This window comes from Coregonus clupeaformis, chromosome 16 (genome assembly GCF_020615455.1).
Source record: "Coregonus clupeaformis isolate EN_2021a chromosome 16, ASM2061545v1, whole genome shotgun sequence".
Taxonomy (NCBI): Eukaryota; Metazoa; Chordata; class Actinopteri; order Salmoniformes; family Salmonidae; genus Coregonus; species Coregonus clupeaformis.
Genome location: NC_059207.1, coordinates 33,690,500 through 33,712,955, shown reverse-complemented (window position 1 = coordinate 33,712,955; position 22,456 = coordinate 33,690,500). Strand labels below are relative to the sequence as shown.

At 44.0% G+C, this 22,456-nt stretch overlaps 1 protein-coding gene across 4 annotated transcripts in view; it reads right to left on the bottom strand.

Annotated features, from left to right (window-relative positions):
• Positions 1–3,772: 3,772 nt before the first annotated feature.
• The window catches only part of LOC121584857 (phosphatidylinositol transfer protein beta isoform), a 40,586-nt gene continuing 21,902 nt past the window's right edge, over positions 3,773–22,456 (bottom strand). For 2 of the 4 annotated variants that reach the window (XM_041901030.2, XM_041901027.2), the window contains 4 exons: positions 20,382–20,459; positions 17,509–17,619; positions 14,322–14,444; positions 3,773–6,658 (listed from right to left, as the gene is read on the bottom strand). In XM_041901030.2, coding sequence (XP_041756964.1) covers positions 6,608–6,658; positions 14,322–14,444; positions 17,509–17,619; positions 20,382–20,459 — 363 coding nt within the window. In that variant the 3' untranslated portion in view covers positions 3,773–6,607. Of the gene's footprint in view, positions 6,659–11,959; positions 12,072–14,321; positions 14,445–17,508; positions 17,620–20,381; positions 20,460–22,456 lie in introns of those variants that run through there. The other 2 variants (XM_041901029.2, XM_041901031.1) reach the window with 2 other exon arrangements.

Here is a 22,456-nt window from a genome sequence, read left to right as displayed (position 1 = left end):
AGGCTATAAACTTGTATAGAGCTCACAAATACTTACACACTTCATCTTATCAAACTTGGAAAGCTTGGCTCTGTTTTCAGTGTGTGTGTGAGAGAGAAAGAGGGAGAGTGAGAGAGAGAGAGAAGCAAGCCAGGGAGTCAGTGCTATCATGTTTCCTGCTCATTTTGAACATGCCACTCCTCCCAAACAAAGAAAGCTTTTGTCAGGGGTGAACCCCCAGATGAATTTCAAGCAAAGACTTGTAATTTACCTTGCTAAATGATTCCGCTATTATATCATTAACTCATTTAGAAGTGTTTCCACAAAAGCAGGCTTTTTTTCTGGGGAAAGCTCCCACTTCATTTTATTCACAAGAGGATTTGCATCATCAAGAGAAAGTCTTAACCCTTTTCCACAAATCTGACCCCCAACCCAAAACTCTGAAATGAAAATGATACACAAAATGTATATTAACTCACTGAAAGCTAGGATGTTCACTCACTCCCTGCACTGTCAGCGATCATCAACTAGATTCAGCCACAGGCCAATTTTATTTCTCTCCCCTCCTCCCACACACAAACAATCATTTCAAACCTTGCTTACATTTGAATACGACCACATATATCTCTTTATTATGCGTGGGAATACTTTGGATTTCTCAAATAAAAATGTGCCAGGGCAGGGGTTACAGGCAGAGTGGTGGACAGGCCAGGGGGTGCCAGGGGTAGGGGCAGGGGATGGGGCAGGCAGGCAAGCAAGCTCTGGGGTGCTTGGGGAAAATGCCAATGCAGCTGACAGGATGTTATGTGAAGGAGATGAGCACAGCGCTCAGAGAGAGAAATAGACAGGGAGCAAGAGAACTAGAAAGAGAGAGATTTGAGTGAGATTGTAAGAGGCAAAGTGCAGCTGTATACTAGAGGCAGATCTGGAGGACTGCTTGTCAGTGAGTTTGGAGTATGGTTGATGATGAATTCACTACAGAGTGAAGATGTTTATCCTGAGATGTTGTTCTCTCTTACAGTATCACCTTTCTGCAGGATCCACTCGCCCATTACAATCTCTGAGGGTTGGCGGGATGCACTCTTATTACTGGGTTATACCATAGCAAACACTATACATGGTTCACTGCACGCATTGTAATTAAAGTGAGCTTAGAGCAACTTGGAAATATTGTTTTATAAAAGTGGTTGATTCACAATTACTTATTCTCAAATTCCATAAACTTGGATTTATTAACATTTTCCATTTGAGTATTTATTTCTAACATACCTTACAACTGCTCAAAAGAATTGTAACTGTGACCAAACCAAACACAAACAAAAAGCACCATGATTAGTCAAACAAACTAAACTCCCCTTTCCCCTCAGAGGTCACTGTGATGATGAATCCAGCTCAGAGCCCCTGCTGAGGCCAGATCATGACAATGGAGAGTCCTGAGGCTGGTCACCACTGTCACTATTCAACTCATTTCTATTGTGATTTAATAGTCAATTTGTCTCAATATTTTGCTCAATAAGACAAGATAGTCGAGGTAAATGTCCCTCCTCTCTCCCCTTAATTCATGATGTTAACACAGCTCTTCCTCAGATAGACATATATCACCAAGGGGCGACGGCTAAAGAGACAGTTCCTTCCTTTTTAGGGCCAGCGTACTGTGCACTGTGGATCTGTGTAGTAGAGTCTCTCTCCGTCCTCGGCTGTTCTGTCAGTCAGCTCGGCCATCTCAGCACACAGGGTCATGAGGGTTAAGCAGCATCTGTCATCCAGAGGAACGCCGTTGTGTTGGTGGGAGGAGGTCAGAGAGATCCTCGTCTGTCTGAAGGTCCCCACCTCTTCCACCTCTCTCTGCACAACATGAGGGACTAAGAATAATCTCTGGGGCTAGGCTCAGCCCAGCTCGGAAGATGAGGAAACACTGACATCATTGCCATCTAACACAATGCCACGAGTGTGCAAAGCTGTCATCAAGGTAAAGGATGGCTACTTTGAATAATCTAAAATCTAAAATATATTTTGATTTGTTTAACACTTTTTTGGTTACTACATGATTCCATATGTGTTATTTCATAGTTATGATGTCCTCACTATTATTCTACAATGTAGAAAATAGTAAAAATAAAGAAAAACACTTGAATGAGTAGGTGTGTCCAAACTTTTGACTGGTACTGTATATATATATATATATATATATATATGAGATTAGAGGTGAGGGGTCAGCCCATTACATTTGTGCCAGATCCATATATTCTGGACTGGGCATTCTAAATGGTGGCCAGGCCATAGCCCCTAACAGGCATCAATCTCTGGTTCATTCCTGTTCGCCTGTGCGTGCACTTGGGTGTGAGCGGTCTTACAGTGTGTGATTGACTCTGCCCATGTCCCCTTTTAGAAACAGTATTATTTGCCTGTTCTGGTGCAGATATGACTTGTTTCCGTGCACCGGGCACATGTGACCATTCTCCACAAACAAGAATAAAAGAGCGGATATCTCAGCCAGCAGACTGACCGCTTTTCCTGTTCTCCAGCGCCGGCTCTGTTGTTGTTGTGTGACACTACTGACCTCCAGGAGACGGATGTGGAGTCATTCTGGAGTCACAAATACACTTTCTAACACTCCCAAGGTCTGAGTGAACCAGACGTGACTGCTGAGGTGTCGGCGCTAACTTTTTGTTTGCTAGTGGAGAGAAGGAATAATTTAGGTGTACTGCTGTAAATGAGAGCTCATGACTAGATTAGACTCAGAAGAGTGACTATTTCCATTGCAATCTTTGAACACAATCATAACTTTTATTACACCAGGAATGTGATTATGTCGATTGACTTTATCTACCATATTGGGAAAATATTGAAAAAGGATGTTGAAGATTTTTTATTCTGACCTGAACCATCTCATTCATGGGACCAACATCAGAACCTTCACATGTACCACAGGCAGCTCTTATTCTCCCCTGGTCTTGTGAGATGGAGTGACTTAGAGGAGAGAGAAAGACAGAATGGAAAAAAAGAAAGACAAATATAACAAAAAGAAAGAAACAGACTTCAAACAAACACTGCGGTCACACTATTTGGATAGTCCCAAATAGATGGTCATACCATCAACAAACTATCTACTGCTTGCTAAGGTTACGGTTAGAATAAGGGTTAGGTTTAAATTTAGGGTTAGGATAAGGATTAAGGTTAGGATATATTTTAAATGTTGAGTTATTGAACATCTACTTGGGACTATCCAAATAAAGTACTACCAACACTGCTACAGATAGCAATATCTCCTCCTCTATCATGTCTTACCATGTACAGTGTGGCAAAACAAGGTGTTGGCATTAGTTTACAGCAGCTGATTTGATTTGCACCTTGTTGTGGTCCTCTGTAGCTCAGTTGGTAGAGCATGACACTTGCAATGCCAGGATAGTGGGTTCAATTCCTGTGACCACACATACGTAAAATGTATGCACGCATGACTAAGTCGCTTTGGATAAAAGTGTCTGGTAAATAGCATATTATATCCATGCAATCTGGACACACTAGGGTATATTATTCATTACTGCACACCGTAGCAAAATGTTTTGCAATGAAAGCGAGCATTTGTTATTGGACAAGTTCAGGTAGTCCCTCCCGGTTTGTCCATTTTCTTCTATCTAGTGTATATGACCGAGTTCTCTCAGGTCAAAATTAATTCCATTTACATAGGCTTCAGATTCAGAAGAATGCTATTCAAAATGAAGAATAAAGAGACTAAGAGAAAAAAAAATTGCCAATATCAGACCACGTCAGAATAAACTAAGCAGAAGCGGTCCATTTTTTGTTGACATTTATTCAGGTATTTAGATGCATTATGTAGACTTTCCGCGGCACAAAACTCTACAAACGGAAAAGGCAAAACAAAATGAAATACATTCACTACCATGTCCCCTGAATTTCAGATGATCAGAAACATTTAAAAGCTTTTTTTTCCTTCTAGAGATTTAACAGTAGATTTCATAAATCATGACCACACTGTACAATTTTTCTTGTAAAGACTACCTCCCCTGTCCTTTCCCACATCATTTTCTCAACAGCGCAGATAGTGAACCATTGTTCTATGAGACAAGAACTGGGTTGCATTCTGGAGTTTTCATACGTTTTTTATTCAATATAAGGCAGAGGCTGTAGACGCAGACCTTAAGACATTGGTCATATTCAACACTCCTCTTACAGTTTCTTTGACTGCATATACAGTCATTGATGGGAAATGTGGACTTCATCAGTCCCATTATGGCCTTGACTTTCAATGTCCTGTCAGTCACTCACATAACTGAAACTGACATGGGTACTCATGATATCTCTACCCAGTTATGGGGTTCAGGAGAGTTCAGTTGGCCATCTAAGTTGACCATCTATCTGCTGGCGAGTCAGTATTGCTGAATTGCCCTTGGGAAGGGTGTGGATAGTAAACAAACATGTAAACGAATGATATCACGCAGAGCCATTCATACTCTTTGGGTGAGCACTAAAATCATCACTAAGAAGGTTCTCACATCACCCTGTGAGGCTTAAACAATACAAATATACCATCAAGGCTAAGCTCGTCATAAAAAAATATTCCATCTGTCTCAGCTGCAAGCATGTCTGTTTATAAAAATAGGCAGAAAGGCTGAGGTTGATTGACAAGGTAAGATACACATGCATTCTTTATTGTCCCACAAGCACGCAGACATACACACACTAACATGAAGGCACTTATGTGCTTAAACACACAGAGCCGCATTCAGGCTCCAGCACGGCACTGTCCGACCAGCTTGCTGCTGGGGAGTGCTGTTGTCTACATCAGTACAGTATCACTGCAGGGAATAATCACCACACCACAGCTCAATAGAACAAACATGCATTAGGACCTTGAGAACATTGTGGTTCAGTTTAAACAGATCTTCAAGTCATTGCAAACCTCAAGCCCTTCATCTACCCCAGGGATGGGCAACTCCAGTCCTTGGGGGCCGGAGTGGTGTCACTTTTCCCCCACCCCTAGCAAACTCGGCTGATTAAACAAATTGCATTCTAAACTGAAGATCATGATTAGTTGTTTATTGGAGTCAGGTGTGTTAGCTGGTGCTGGGGCAAAAGTGAGACACCAAATCAGGCCCCCGAGGACTGTAGTTGCTCATCCCTGGTCTACCCCCTGTTGATTAGTGTCCCAGAAGTAAATCCTAAAAGACTACTGAGTGGTTCCTAACTGGTGCCTGTGTGGAGCCAGAAGGCATGGTGGTGCTAGTTAGCTTCCAGAAGCAGACCCCCGTCTGGGGAAGAGGTAGAGGGGTAGCTGACAGAGTGGAGGTACTGTATGGGTACAGTAAGGCAGTGTAGTGCTGAGTGAGTAGGTAGGGAGGCAGCTGCGACTAAACAGGCCCAGTCAGGTGAGGCCTGGTGTAGGCTGGGGTGGTGCTTGGTGTCTGTTGACCTGCTGCCCCTGCTCAGCAGGATACGACCAGCAGCAGAACACGGTCCCAGAGATCCACAGGAATAAAACAGGCAGACAGTCAGGCTACTTAGGTGGTGGAGTGCAGGGTGGGGTGAGCAGTGTGTGACAGAGACTGGAGGGGTGTAGCACCATCTGTGACTGTTTTCCAGTGCGGTTTCGCTCTGGGGACATCCGATGGGGAGGAGCGGATTGAGTGAGTGTGAGCGTGTGGAGGATGGAGAGTGTGGAAAAACAGTGACAGCTCCAAACACTCCAACAGCCACTTCCCTTCAGTTGAAGGATCCTGCATGGATCTGCCCAGCTTGAGCTTGGAAGAGATCAGCCACCGCAAAGTCATTCACACCTGTGTGCGCGCGCGGGCGCGTGTCTACATGTGCGTGTTTGTGCTTGTGTGTATTAGTGTGTGTGTGTGTTAATTTGCATGGGAGTGAGAGTGAAATACCTGTGTGGACAAGATTGTCAGAGTGTTAATAAGATGCAGAGGGAGGGTGAGAGATTAGGATGGGCACAGGTGCCAAGGGTGTCAGTAATCTCTTAATGAACGCCATGGCAGGAAGGGACATGTATATGGAGAACACACTGACAGGCTCTCTCTCACCAGCTAATCGAAAACCACAGAGTTATGAACAGCTAGAAGAGGACAGGGAGGACATTGTCTTAAAAGGAATGATCTGGAGAAAATATTGATGAATACAAAGGAAAACAAAAAAGGTCAAGGCAACAGACCACAGAGGAACGATCCTCCTCGACTGGAATAACAAAATACAGGTCCAACACCTGCAATAATGGAATCATGCCAATTAAATGCTTTGAAAATATTAATCTCGATCAACAACCAAGCAGCCCTCTAAGCATCTATCAAGAGAAGATAGAGGGACTAGTCTATCAACAACATGGTCGTGGTAGCTGGCTATACAGAGGTCATTGCTGCTTGAAATCATCAAAATTAACTGGAGCCTTATCAGCTAGGATCGTGTCACTTTCTACAAATCAATTATTCTGTGGATAGAATGTCTATGATTGGGTGCCGGTAGGTCAGGGTGCTGGTCTATTGATCGATTGGAGCAGAGCCCTCGTCCTCCACATCCTGAATCAGCAAGGTAAAAGGTGGCACGCAGGGAGCACACGTCGAAATTCTTCATCTTCATTCTTCATCGCTGTTTAAAACCCTCCATCTCATTCGGCATCGGCAGCACTGGTTCCCCGTACTTGACCTTGTTTGCGAAGCTGAGGTGGAGGAAAGGGGAGGGGGATAAGCAGAGAAAGAGAGGAGGAAATAAACAGTCATTTATTACATCTCTACAGAGACCAAACAAGTGGAGGCAGGTTCTGTGACTGCATGCGTCAACAAGTGGAATTCTGCAAGGAGAAAGGCTGCTTGTTACTGTGAAAGAAACTGGGATGGATGTGGCTGAGAAATGCCATCATTCTGTTCACTGAGAAACAATCTACATTAAGAATATCTCTGAAAAAATGAAAACCTTTCCCTTTGCAAACTGCAAACTGTTTTTTTTAAAGAATGTCTCTAAAATGGTTCTTATTGAGCCCTTGTTTATCTTGTAGGTAGATAAAGGCATTGGTTTCAGGTCCTCACACCCTAAGGCTGATGACTTTAGAAAGTCAATTAGTGGCTAAATCTGATAGCGGAATACCTTAATGGAACACTTCAACCACACCACGCTGGCCCTAAACATCTGATGAAATGGCATGAGGATTCTACCTTCCAATTCTCCATCATTTCTTCCCTCCCTCCTGCTCAATCACAGCACAGGCTCCTTTTCAACTGCAGAATTCCATTTGTATGTTAATGAGGCAGAGGAAGCCATCTTGAAGGGTTTTTCTCCCCCCACCCGCCAACCCCAGCACCTCGCCTCCCCTCTCCCCGCCACCACCCCACCCGTGTTAGAACACAAGCAGACAGACAGGCATGTTAGTGCATCATCTCCAAAACATGGTGTTTCTCACTCACACAGTAGTCTAACCACAACACTTTTGGTCTAAGATCCTGATACATCATTACTACTCAACCTTTGCTTGAGCTTCATTCACCTGAAGCACATGTTCAAAGTCATATATATATCTCAAAAAAATAAAGGGAACACTTAAACAACACAATGTAACTCCAAGTCAATCACACTTCTGTGAAATCAAACTGTCCACTTAGGAAGCAACACTGATTGACAATAAATTTCACATGCTGTTGTGCAAATGGAATAGACAACAGGTGGAAATTATAGGCAATTAGCAAGACACCCCCAATAAAGGACTGGTTTTGCAGGTGGTGACCACAGACCACTTCTCAGTTCCTATGCTTCCTGGCTGATGTTTTGGTCACTTTTGAATGCTGGCGGTGCTTTCACTCTAGTGGTAGCATGAGACGGAGTCTATAACTCACACAAGTGGCTCAGGTAGTGCAGCTCATCCAGGATGGCACATCAATGCGAGCTGTGGCAAGAAGGTTTGCTGTGTCTGTCAGCGTAGTGTCCAGAGCATGGAGGCGCTACCAGGAGACAGGCCAGTACATCAGGAGACGTGGAGGAGGCCGTAGGAGGGCAACAACCCAGCAGCAGGACTGCTACCTCCGCCTTTGTGCAAGGAGGAGCAGGAGGAGCACTGCCAGAGCCCTGCAAAATGACCTCCAGCAGGCCACAAATGTGCATGTGTCTGCTCAAACGGTCAGAAACAGACTCCATGAGGGTGGTATGAGGGCCCGACGTCCACAGGTGGGGGTTGTGCTTACAGCCCAACACCGTGCAGGACGTTTGGCATTTGCCAGAGAACACCAAGATTGGCAAATTCGCCACTGGCGCCCTGTGCTCTTCACAGATGAAAGCAGGTTCACACTGAGCACATGTGACAGACGTGACAGAGTCTGGAGACGCCGTGGAGAACGTTCTGCTGCCTGCAACATCCTCCAGCATTACCGGTTTGGCGGTGGGTCAGTCATGGTGTGGGGTGGCATTTCTTTGGGGGGCCGCACAGCCCTCCATGTGCTCGCCAGAGGTAGCCTGACTGCCATTAGGTACCGAGATGAGATCCTCAGACCCCTTGTGAGACCATATGCTGGTGCGGTTGGCCCTGGGTTCCTCCTAATGCAAGACCTCATGTGGCTGGAGTGTGTCAGCAATTCCTGCAAGAGGAAGGCATTGATGCTATGGACTGTCCCGCCCGTTCCCCAGACCTGAATCCAATTGAGCACATCTGGGACATCATGTCTCGCTCCATCCACCAACGCCACGTTGCACCACAGACTGTCCAGGAGTTGGCGGATGCTTTAGTCCAGGTCTGGGAGGAGATCCCTCTGGAGACCATCCGCCACCTCATCAGGAGCATGCCCAGGCGTTGTAGGGAGGTCATACAGGCACGTGGAGGCCACACACACACACACACACACACACACACACACACACACACACTACTGAGCCTCATTTTGACTTGTTTTAAGGACATAACATCAAAGTTGGATCAGCCTGTAGTGTGGTTTCCACTTTAATTTTGAGGGTGACTCCAAATCCAGACCTCCATGGGTTGATAAATTTGATTTCCATTGATCATTTGTGTGATTTTGTTGTCAGCACATTCAACTATGTAAAGAAAAAAAGTTTCTTACTTACAAAGCATGTAGAGGTCTGTCATTTTTATCATAGGTAAACTTCAACTGTGAGAGACGGAATCTAAAACAAAAATCCAATTGTATGATTTTTAAGTAATTAATTTGCATTTTATTGCATGACATAAGTATTTGATCACCTACCTACCAGTAAGAATTCCGGCTCTCACAGACCTGTTAGTTTTTCTTTAAGAAGCCCCCCTGTTCTCCACTCATTACCTGTATTAACTGCACCCGTTTGAACTCTTTACCTGTATAAAAAGACACCTGTCCACACACTCAATCAAACAGACTCCAACCTCTCCACAATGGCCAAGACCAGAGAGCTGTGTAAGGACATCAGGGATAAAATTGTAGACCTGCACATGGGCTACAGGACAATAGGCAAGCAGCTTGGTGAGAAGGCAACAACTGTTGGCGCAATTATTAGAAAATGGAAGAAGTTCAAGATGACGGTCAATCACCCTCGGTCTGGGGCTCCATGCAAGATCTCACCTCGTGTGTTCTCCCGAGTGGCGCAGTGGTCTAAGGCACTGCATCGTAGTGCTAGCTGTGCCACTAGAGATCCTGGTTTGAATCCAGGCTCTGTCGTAGCCGGCCGCGACCGGGAGACCCATGGGGCGGCGCACAATTGGCCCAGGGTAGGGGAGGGAATGGCCGGCAGGGATGTAGCTCAGTTGGTAGAGCATGGCGTTTGCTACGCCAGGGTTGTGGGTTTGATTCCCACGGGGGGCCAGTATGAAAAAAATAATGTATGCACTCACTTAACTGTAAGTCGCTCTGGATAAGAGCATCTGCTAAATGACTAAAATGTAATGTAAATGTGGGGCATCAATGATCATGAGGAAGGTGAGGGATCAGCCCAGAACTACACGGCAGGACCTGGTCAATGACCTGAAGAGAGCTGGGACCACATTCTCAAAGAAAACCATTAGTAACACACTACGCCGTCATGGATTAAAATCCTGCAGCGCACGCAAGGTCCCCCTGCTCAAGCCAGCGCATGTCCAGGCCCGTCTGAAGTTTGCCAATGACCATCTGGATGATCCAGGTCATGTGGTCTGATGAGACAAAAATAGAGCTTTTTGGTCTAAACTCCACTCGCCGTGTTTGGAGGAAGAAGAAGGATGAGTACAACCCCAAGAACACCATCCCAACCGTAAAGGATGGAGGTGGAAACATCATTCTTTGGGGATGCTTTTCTGCAAAGGGGACAGGACGACTAGACCGTATTGAGGGGAGGATGGATGGGGCCATGTATCGCGAGATCTTGGCCAACAACCTCCTTCCCTCAGTAAGAGCATTGAAGATGGGTCGTGGCTGGGTCTTCCAGCATGACAACGACCCGAAACACACAGCCAGGGCAACTAAGGAGTGGCTCCGTAAGAAGCATCTCAAGGTCCTGGAGTGGCCTAGCCAGTCTCCAGACCTGAACCCAATAGAAAATCTTTGGAGGGAGCTGAAAGTCCGTATTACCCAGCGACAGCCCCGAAACCTGAAGGATCTGGAGAAGGTCTGTATGGAGGAGTGGGCCAAAATCCCTGCTGCAGTGTGTGCAAACCTGGTCAAGACCTACAGGAAACGTATGATCTCTGTAATTGCAAACAAAGGTTTCTGTATCAAATATTAAGTTCTGCTTTTCTGATGTATCAAATACTTATGTCATGCAATAAAATGCAAATTAATTACTTAAAAATCATACATGTGATTTTCTGGATTTGTGTTTTAGATTCCGTCTCTCACAGTTGAAGTGTACCTATGATAAAAATGACAGACCTCTACATGCTTTGTAAGTAAGAAAACCTGCAAAATCGGCAGTGTATCAAATACTTGTTCTCCCCACTGTATGTGTGTATATATATATATATATATATATAAAGGTGATAAGCTGTCTAGGACATTGAGCTGAACCATCTACAGGAGCTGGGGGTGTATTGTTGGTGAACTAGTAAAGAACAAACTCTGAGCTTGTCGTTATAATGGTATTCCACTCCAACATATGGGTGCCGCTCTGTGGAGCCCTACAGTACTGGCAAAGTGTAACCCTGGCGACCCCTCAGCTCAGAGGCCCATGCCGAGGGCCTCTGATGGCACCCGTCTGTTTACATAGTCCAGGAGAAAATGGGAAACACATGCAGGATTGGACGAGATGTAGAGAGGGAAAAAACAGAGCTCCAAATGATCAGCTTTGGTGCCAGGCCAGGAATGCTTGAGCCTGGCCCACTTTGGCCAGTCCGGCCCAGATTCCTCCCTTTTTTCTCCATGTACGGCCAAAAGCGCTCAGATTGATATTTCAAGTGGGGCCAAGAGGGAGTGAGTGGTAAGGCCTTACTGAGAATGTGATACACAAACAGAACTCTGCAGTGCCAGAGGAGCGTTTTTGTGTGTGTGTTTGTTATCCATATTCTCTATGGCCTTTCTTTGGACTACAGATACAAGGCCAGAAACCAGTGCTGACTTTTTTTTAGTATGGCTTTGACTGGCTGCCATAGCCTTTTTAAAACCGGCTCTCTCGCCTTGGCTCTGAAAACAGGCTGAACAGATGTCTGCCCTCACATGGGGAGATTGAGTAGGCACTCACACACACACACACACACACGGCAGGGAGCTTTTCGCCATGTCAGCAATACACTTAACAATCTGGCAAATGCTTCATTTCTCTGAGATCTGGTGTTATTGATTAACTAATACAGTCAGAGTTATGGAAGTTCACGCGACAAGAACGCACACACAGACACTCACACAAACCATAGACCATAAATCCTTGTTATGACACCACTGTATATGGAGTGAAAGCAGTGTAGCCATGCAGCAATACCAATAGAACCCAGTGGGAGAAGGAAGACAAGGAATCGATGAGAGTTGGTGGAGGAGGAACCAACATGTCTGCTATCGGCTCGACTCCGCCACCAATTGCACTTACACAGCCTTCCTCAGACCTACACCTGGGGCAGCTACTCGTCTGAAGCCTTCGTGCCTCGAACAGAGCCCTTCCTACGCATCTAGATGTAAAACGATAGAATCAGGAGCCTGTGAGGGCAGAGTTAGAGATTGGGGGAAAGGAAGCGAGGGTTCCCACACAAGTTACCTATCTAAATGTTTATGACTTTTTAATTTCTCAAGAATTAAAGTTTTAATTGGTAATACTTATATTATATAATGAACACTCACAATGGACCAAGACTAGGCTGTCTATTCCAAAATGTAGGCCTGACTGTAAAAGGAGTGGTAGGCTATACAGTGCATTCGGAAAGTATTCAGACCCCTTGACTTTTCCCCAAAAATTACGTTACAGCTTTATTCTAAAATTGGTCCCCCCCCCCCCACCCATCAATCTACACACAATACCCCATAATGACAAAGCAAAAACAGGTTTTTAGAAATCTTTGCAAATTTTAAACAAAATAAATGAAATATCACATTTACATAAGTATTCAGACCCTTTACTCAGTACTTTGTTTATGGACCTTTGGCAGCGATTACAGCCTTGAGTCTTCTTGGGTATGACGCTACAAGCTTGGCACACCACAGCATGATGCTGCCACCACCATGCTTCACCGTAGGGATGGTGCCAGGTTTCCTCCAGACGTGACGCTTGGCATTCAGGCCAAAGAGTTCAATCTTGGTTTCATCAGACCAGAGAATCTTGTTTCTCATGGTCTGAGAGTCCTTTCAGTGCCCTTTGGCAAACTCCAAGCGGGCTGTCATGTGCCTTTTACTAAGGAGTGGCTTCCGTCTGGCCACTCTACCATAAAGGCCTGATTGGTGGAGTGCTGCAGAGATGGTTGTCCTTCTGGAAGGTTCTCCCATCTCCACAGAGGAACTCTGGAGCTCTGTCAGAGTGACCATCGGGTTCTTGGTCACCTCCCTGACCAAGGCCCTTCTCCCCTGATTGCTCAGTTTGGCCAGGCGGCCAGCTCTAGGAAGAGTCTTGGTGGTTCCAAACTTCTTCCATTTAAGAAAGATGGAGGCCACTGTGTTCTTGGAGACCTTCAATGCTGTATACATTTTTTGGTACCCTTCCCCAGATATGTGCCTCGACACAATCCTGTCTCGGAGCTCTACAGACAATTCCTTTGACCTCATGGCTTGGTTTTTGCTATGACATGCACTGTCAACTGTGGGACCTTATATAGACAGGTGTGTGCCTTTCTAAATAATGTCCAATCAATTTAATTTACCACAGGTGGACTCCAATCAAGTTGATCAATGGAAACAGGATGCACCTGAGCTCAATTTCGAGTCTCATAGCAAAGGGTCTGAATACTTATGTAAATAAGGTATATTTTTTAATACATTTGCAATCATTTCTAAAAAAATTGTTCCTAATCAATTTTAGAATAAGGCTGTAACGTAACAAAATGTGGAAAAAGTGAAGGGGTCTGAATACTTTCCGAATGCACTGTATGTGATTACAATTCTCTCTCCTCACAGTTGAGATGGATTTCTTTGAAAATATCACATTTCCCCTGATTTTTCCAGAATAAACAATGTGTGGGAACCCTGGGAGGGGGAGACCGACAGACAGGCTGGAAAAGGGGATAGGGGCAGCAAATGGCAGGAATGTAGAATTCCAGCACCATATCCCTTTGGGCCAGCAGTGTGAGTACACATGGTCGAATCAAACAAACACAGTAAAAAAAAAAATAACTTATCAGTAGAGGGAAGGTACACAAGAAGACTAGGACTGATGTTCCTTTCAACATGATTATTTAGCAAAATTATGACAAGCAGTAAATAAAGTCACATAAGATGGGAAAAATTACAACGTCAGAAAATCATACACGCTTTAGTTTGTCATAAAACATGAAAAGCTGATTTATTTACAGCAAAGTATAAGGAGGGGGATCATTGATTTGACAGATTGAAATAAATAAACAGGGTGTTTAGCTCAGATTTTCAATTAAAAAGTAAAAAGAATTATCCGAATTCTAGGAAAAGGATCTAGGGAGGGATAATAATTTAGAGTGAATATTGTGTGTCATAGCACCACTAATGAACAGACCAACCAGCCAGCATGACTCTTTCAATGCGCTTCCTAACATTACCACAGACAGGCTAAGACAGCCTGCTATCCAACCATGGTCAAGACCCACCACCAGACCCACACTGCATTGCAGTGCTGCCCTATATGCTGGGATCTGCCACCATGACAACGATAAAGAGATGATGCCTAAAAACGGCACACTCGCTCTAATGGTTTGAGGTTTTGAGTGTAGCAAGCCCTGGTAAGTATTGAACCCTTCTCCTGTTTGTAGTCATATATGTTCCTTTACATACCTCCTCCAGCTCCTTCTGTGTCTCCGCCTCCATCCGCCTGATGTCCTCCATAGTCAGCTCCACCCACTTGTCGATCCAACAGAACAGCTGGCGATGGAAGTTAGTGAAGATACGCTTCTCTTGCTGGAGGAGAGAACATGGATAGAGACATATAGAGATAAAGAAAGAGGGTACCAGGAAGCATGGGTCAGTGACAGAATAAAATGAAGATACACATCTTGGTCAGATGCTATACAGTCTAGTCCTGGATATCAAAAGACTGAGCATTTAAACCATATAACCCAGGTGTTTTTGGTGTACCTACAGATTATTTACAGTGCTGCTTGGATTATTATAGGCACTCTTGATGACTCAGTAGGCAGGTTTCCATTGACCCAGGTTCATTTTACAAAAGCAATGTTGCAACAAAAAAAACATTGCGACATGTGTAATGGAAACAGCAGCTATAGGAGAAATGTTCTAAAGATCAACAAAAATTGTATTCGTTCGACAGGGGTGGATTTTTCTTCATTTGCGAAAAACGACTAAGTTGTTTTGCTGATGATTGCCGACTAAGGTACGCGGGGCACGTGATGTCATCACAGAACTATAAAGCTCCACTCATTTAATTCAAAATACCAACTGATTGCTACATTTATTTTTCAATTATAAAAATAAATGTTTCTTTGCAGGACAAGGTTTGTCTTGAATTTCAAGAATGCCTGAATTGCTTCGCCTTGCTTTTCAGGTTGGCTGGGTGCAAGTTTTACCATCAAATTATATCAGATCTAGGCTACAGGAGTGTAAGTTTCGATACGTTGGCACATACTTAGAATATGGCAAACAGTCAATTCTTGCATTCTATCCATGCTGGCTTTCGCAGGATACCTGAGACATGAAACAGATAGGTGGGAGGGCATACAGGCTGTCGCCAGTTTATTAATGCGTGATTTGCCTAAATGGATAATGGAAACACTTCAAACCACTTCATTTTTATTCAACACAACATGCAATAATTTCAACAATTTTACTGAGTTACAATTCATATAAGGAAATCAGTCAATTGAAATAAATAAGGCCCTAATCTAAGGATTTCACATGACTGGGCAGGGGCGCAGTCATGGGTGGGCCTGTGAGGGCATAGACCCACCCACTGTGGAGCCAGGCCCAGCCAATCAAAATGAGTTTTTCCCCACAGACAGAAATACTCCTCAGTTTCATCAGCTGTGTTTCATCAGGGTGACTGGTCTCAAGACGATCCCGCAGGTGAAGACAGATGTGGAGGTCCTGGGCTGGCGTGGTGACACGTGGTCTGCCGTTGAGGCCGGTTGGATGTACTGCTAAATTCTCTAAAAACGACGTTGGAGGCGGCTTATGGTAGAGAAATAAACATTACATTCTCTGGCAACAGCTCTGGGGGACATTCCTGCAGTCAGCATGCCAATTGCACGCTCCCTCAACTTCAGACATATGTGGCATTGTGTTGTGTGACAAAACTTCACATTTTAGAGTGGCCTTTTATTGTCCCCAGCATAAGGTGCACCTGTGTAATGATCATGCAGTTTAATCACCTTGATATGCCACACCTGTCAGGTGGATGGATTATCTTGGCAAAGGAGAAATGCTCACTAACAAGGATGTAAACAAATTTGTGCACAACATTTGCGAGAAATAAGCACTTGGAACAATTCTGGGATCTTTTATTTCAGCTCATGAAACTAACACTTTACATGTTGTGTTTATAATGTTTTGTTCAGTATGTATATACAGTGGGGAGAACAAGTATTTGATACACTGCCGATTTTCCTACTTACAAAGCATGTAAGATAGAGGTCTGTAATTTTTATCATAGGTACACTTCAACTGTGAGAGACGGAATCTAGAACAAAAATCCAGAAAATCACATGTATGATTTTTAAGTAATTCATTTGCATTTTATTGCATGACATAAGTATTTGATACATCAGAAAAGCAGAACTTAATATTTGATACAGAAACCTTTGTTTGCAATTACAGAGATCATACGTTTCCTGTAGGTCTTGACCAGGTTTGCACACACTGCAGCAGGGATTTTGGCCCACTCCTCCATACAGACCTTCTCCAGATCCTTCAGGTTTCGGGGCTGTCGCTGGGCAATACGGACTTTCAGCTCCGTATTGGCCCCATCCATCCTCCCCTCAATACGGTGCAGTCGTCCTGTCCCCTTTGCAGAAAAGCATCCCCAAAGAATGATGTTTCCACCTCCATGCTTCACGGTTGGGATGGTGTTCTTGGGGTTGTACTCATCCTTCTTCCTCCAAACACGGCGAGTGGAGTTTAGACCAAAAAGCTCTATTTTTGTCTCATCAGACCACATGACCTTCTCCCATTCCTCCTCTGGATCATCCAGATGGTCATTGGCAAACTTCAGATGGGCCTGGACATGCGCTGGCTTGAGCAGGGGGACCTTGCGTGCGCTGCAGGATTTTAATCCATGACGGCGTAGTGTGTTACTAATGGTTTTCTTTGAGAATGTGGTCCCAGCTCTCTTCAGGTCATTGACCAGGTCCTGCCGTGTAGTTCTGGGCTGATCCCTCACCTTCCTCATGATCATTGAAGCCCCACGAGGTGAGATCTTGCATGGAGCCCCAGACCGAGGGTGATTGACCGTCATCTTGAACTTCTTCCATTTTCTAATAAATTGCGCCAACAGTTGTTGCCTTCTCACCAAGCTGCTTGCCTATTGTCCTGTAGCCCATCCCAGCCTTGTGCAGGTCTACAATTTTATCCCTGATGTTCTTACACAGCTCTCTGGTCTTGGCCATTGTGGAGAGGTTGGAGTCTGTTTGATTGAGTGTGTGGACAGGTGTCTTTTATACAGGTAACGAGTTCAAACAGGTGCAGTTAATACATGTAATGAGTGGAGAACAGGAGGGCTTCTTAAAGAAAAACTAACAGGTCTGTGAGAGCCGGAATTCTTACTGGTTGGTAGGTGATCAAATACTTATGTCATGCAATAAAATGCAAATTAATTCCTTAAAAAATCATACAATGTGATTTTCTGGATTTTTTCCCCAGCTGTTTTTATTGACACAAGACAGTTCAATAGAAACACACCGTAGCAGGCAATTGACACATCTATTTTCTATGCACACTTTCTTAATGTCGACAGAAAAATAATAGACGTAGCTAGTGTCTATTAACCTGAAGAAAAAAGAAATGTCCTTACCTTGTGAATAAAGCTCTCCACCTTGTTCTGCAGGCCCCACCACTTGAACTTGACAGTGACCAGTTTGTAGGCACACATCCTCGGGCAGTCAGCCTTACTAACCAGCTCCTTCTGTTAGTAGCAACACAACAGGAGAACAGACACACTAGATCATTTATGTTGACAAGATATTACAAAACAGTGAATATGTAAATAAGCAAAGTTTATGCAAACTTTCCAATAATGGAACTCTCAAAAGAGAAGAAAGCAGAGTGTGATTTGAGAACACAAACAAATTGGTTTGGACAAATCTCTGCTGTACTCCAACCCCTAAAATGCCATTAATACATAATGCTTTGGAAATGAAGCTTAGTAAAATAATTATCAATATGAGAATATGCAGTAGACGGATAAAAGTCTTCTAATCTACAAAACAGTTTTAAATCTATCTGCAGCTTGCACTCTGTCTCCCTGAGAGGAAGAGGATAGAGAGGAGGGAGAGAGTAAAGTGGGAGAGGAGGGAGAGAGAGTAAAGTGGATAAATAAGAGCGTCTGCTAAATGACTTAAATGTAAATGTAATAAACTCCAGATGAAGGGACCATTTCTCTCGCTCCACCCTGACAGCGACACCGTTCCAGACAGGCATGCCTTTGTGGCCGGGGAAGGCAGATAAAACGGTGTTCGCATCACGCAGCGATAACGGCATCTCAGCGCAAAGCCGGTTCCATTATTAACACCCAGGACCTGCTCGCCCCCAGAACACACACACTCCCAGAACACCGGTTTAATTAATCACTTCATTCTAGCGCTGCACACAGGGAGAAATGCCACAGACCTGCCACAATCACACCCATCCCACCACTGTTTGATGCTCCCATCACGGAGGAGAGAGCGAGGGGGAGGGTGGGAATGAAAAACATTCTAAATTTGCGTAGGGTTTAGCTAGAAAAGTTGTCACCGCTAAAGGAAAACTTCACATAAAACGGAACCCACATCAAAACATTTACGGTGACATTTCTTCTCTCCCGTCGCCCTGCTCAAAGGACCAGGAGTTTTCAGAAATACAAAGTGTGCCAATACGGAAGCATGTGTGCATGCAGATAGAAGAGTTTTACTGCTCTGAGAAGCTGGCACAAATTGTGTTCTCTTTTGTAACTTTAATTATGATTTCTCTCTCATTTTTTCCTCTCCAAAAAGTTTGTTTCCATGTCCAAGGCGGGGGGGGAAGAGATCTAATTAAAAACACAAAATAAAAAGTTGCTTCAGACTTTATAAAGCTGTTCAGCAGTCTTTAATCTGTGCAAGTTGTCACAGAGCAGGAAAACTATTCCACATTGAACTATACTGAACAAAAATATAAAATGCAACATCCAACAATTTCAACGATTTTACTGAGTTACAGTTCATATAAGGAAATCAGTCAATTGAAATAAATTAGGCCCTAATCTATGGATTTCACATTTACATTTTAGTCATTTAGCAGACGCTCTTATCCAGAGCGACTTACAGTTAGTGAATGCATACATTTTTTTTTTTTTTTTTTTTTCATACTGGCCCCCCGTGGGAATCGAACCCACAACCCTGGCGTTGCAAACGCCATGCTCTACCAACTGAGCTACATCCCTGCCGGCCATTCCCTCCCCTACCCTGGACCAATTGTGCGCCGCCCCATGGGTCGCCCAGTCGCGGCCGGCTACAACAGAGCCTGGATTCGAACCAGGATCTCTAGTGGCACAGGTAGCACTGCGATGCAGTGCCTTAGACCACTGCGCCTGATCAGGGGCTCAGCCATAGGTGGGCCTGGGAGGGCATAGGCCCATTCACTTGGGAGCCAATCCCACCCACTGGGGAGCCAGGCCCAGCCAATCAGAATGAGTTTTTCCCCCACAAAAGGCCTTTAACACAGACAGAAATAGTCCTCAGTTTCATCAGCTGTCCAGTCTCAGATGATCCTGCAGGTGAAGAATCCAGATGTGGAGGTCCTGGGCTGGTGTGGTTACAAGTGGTCTGCTGTTATGAGGCTGGTTGGACGTACTGCCAAATTCTCTAAAACGACGTTGGAGGCGGCTTATGGTAGAGAAATAAACATTCAATTATCTGGCAACAGCTTTGGTGGACATTCCTGCAGTCTGCATGCCAATTGCACACTCCCTCAAAACTTGAGACATTTGCAGCATTGTGTTGTGACAAAACTGCACATTTTAGAGTGGCCTTTTATTGTCCCCAGCACAAGGTGCATCTGTGTAATGATCATGCTGTTTAATCAGCTTCTTGATCTGCCACACCTGTCAGGTGGATGGATTATCTTGGCAAATTAGAAATGCTCACTACAAGGGATGTAAACAAATTTGTGCTCAAAATTTTAGAAATAAGTTTTTTATGTGTATGGAACATTTCTGGGATCTTTTATTTCAGCTCATGAAACATGGAACCAACACTTTACATGTTGCGTTTATATTTTTGTTAAGTATATGAGGGCTGTAAACTATTGCTGGGTGGAGATCTAACTAGTTTGACATCATGGGCATGTTTGCAGGGTTGTAGATGAGGGGTTAGAGGAGAAAACGGTGTCTCTGGGTGAGCTGTTTTCATCACCTCTCACTTTTTACAAACAAATATCCTCCAGACTCAAAAAAAAAAAAAAAAAAAATAAAAATAAAAAAAAAAACTGTTCCTAGCTCAAACTAAGAGACAACACACATAGTACATCCCGGAGCAGACAGCCGTGTACAAACACACACTCTCCTGGCTGGCTGAGAGCAAGGCTGAGACAGGAGGGGCTAATCTGACCTGATCACTTGCAATTTCTATTACACCCAATTTGAGCAGGGAGAGGTGATTTGTCTTCATCAAACTGCAGTCTCCCTCCCGGGTGTTCTAGTGAGAGGCATACCTTCCAGTTGGGTCCCAGGGGTCCTCTACCAGTCTTAGCGGACTTGAACAGAGCAGGGTCCTCGTCTGCCTTGTAGTCCTGGAGAGGGAAGAGAAGGATAACAATTAACACTTTAATAATCAAAACACTGAACAACAAATAATTCCAACAGAAAAGTCTGATTAAATAATTAGATTATTTGTTGGTCGTATGGATTGCGGAAGGCTTATATATTTAGCCTTAACTTCACAAGCCCTGAATTCATTAGATTATTGCCAACTGATTAAACCCATTCACTACCACAGTCAAACAGAGTTCTAACTAACTCACTAGTGCAGCTGGAGAGTAGACCCACACACTCTAGTAGCATAATACACAAGCAGTACACACACGATAAGGCTTGCTGTAGCGTTGTTTCCGAGTGCCCTAGAGAAAAGGCGAGTGCAGATTCGATTGTATCATGGCTGCACCATTACCAAACAGTTTGCTTCTAGCCAGGTCAAAAGATCTAACCCATATTACCGGCGCAACATTTTCATCTTCCTATAGCAGATCGCCAGGAATGCATTCATTTTACATTCATAAACCATGTTGTGGGCCTTTCTAAAAATACTTGTGCGTCGTTAACCATTTGTTTACACTTTGTTCAGTCATGTTACCTCATTGGCTAGCTAGCTAACAAGCTGGTAACTTTGCCAATATATCCAAACATTTGGGGGGGACAGAAAGAAAAGAAAAAGGGGCTAAATGAGATAAATGACCTCAGCAATGAATGAATGACAGATCTCTTGCATGTCACGTTTTTAAAGAGACAGTGTACAGTTTTCAATATAATGCATCTTAATAGGAAAAGTGTTTTTACACCATGTAGAAACCTAATATTCCACAAATGACTGTAATTTCAATGACAGGTATTCGTATCAACATTTTAGCTTTTATAATAAATTAATGTCTTTACAGTGTTACATTAGTTTCTAGTGCACAACATGTGCTTCAAAAGTAGCTAGAATTCATATAGGCTGCATCTCAAATCAGTGCTTGACTTGGGCCGGAGTGCCGTGCCGGCACCTCCAATTTTTGGGGAACTGCGTACCGGCTCCTCTACAAAACAAAGTGGCCCATCAACGGCCCGGATTCGCACACACTGTCAAAAAAAGGTTGATCAAAGCAGAATGAAGGCAGGATCTGCATTGAATAGCAATGGAGAGTGGGCATTCAGATCTGCAAATCCGGTGTATGCGTGCCAGTAGACAATTAGAGTTTGGGAATGCGCCAGCCTGAATGTGCAGAATGAGCTGTTCCAAGTTGTCAAATGAGGGCTCTTACGGTCATGAAAATACTGGAAAAGTCATGGAATTTTTATAGCGTTTTCCTTTTTAAATATATAAAATCACATAAAAACCTACATATCAGCGATGATCAGAATTAGGCCTACCCTTCAGCGCATCTCTCTGTATGTGCTGTGCATCATCTGTGTGTGTGCCAGTGTGAGTGGGCCGTTGCCCGAGGGGAGAGAGAGAGACATTTCAGCAGCAGGTAGCCTATAAAATAATGATTGACTAACTATATAGCCAATTCAAAACATAACTAGCCACACTACAAGCTCTCTCGCTAGTTAATTATAAGCATTATGTCGTTCCACCGGCACTGTTGAGAAAGACATCTGACACCATTATTGGAAAGCTGGTATTCCCCTCTTATTAAACAGTAGGCTAGCCATGTAACTCTGACAACGTTCAAAATATTCTAAGAATAGCCTAATTGACAAATAACTTCCATGCTGTGCATAGATCTCCCCTGAAACATTAATATTCTAGCCTTATAAAGGTTATAGATAAACATGTCTTAGTTAGCTACGTTGCTTTGAAGTAGCCTACCTTATCCATTTCATCCCTGATTAATTTAATTGAGGGAAAAACTGTATTAAGACAAAAAGTATTTGGTTGTGTTGCAATATTTTATATTAAAGGGTGGCCAACCATCCTCCAGGAGAACTACTGGGTGTGCAGGCTTTTGTTCAAGCCTTGCTCTAACACAGCACATTGTAGCCTAAACATCAGCTGCTCACACAGGACCCTGATAAGCAGACACTGGTG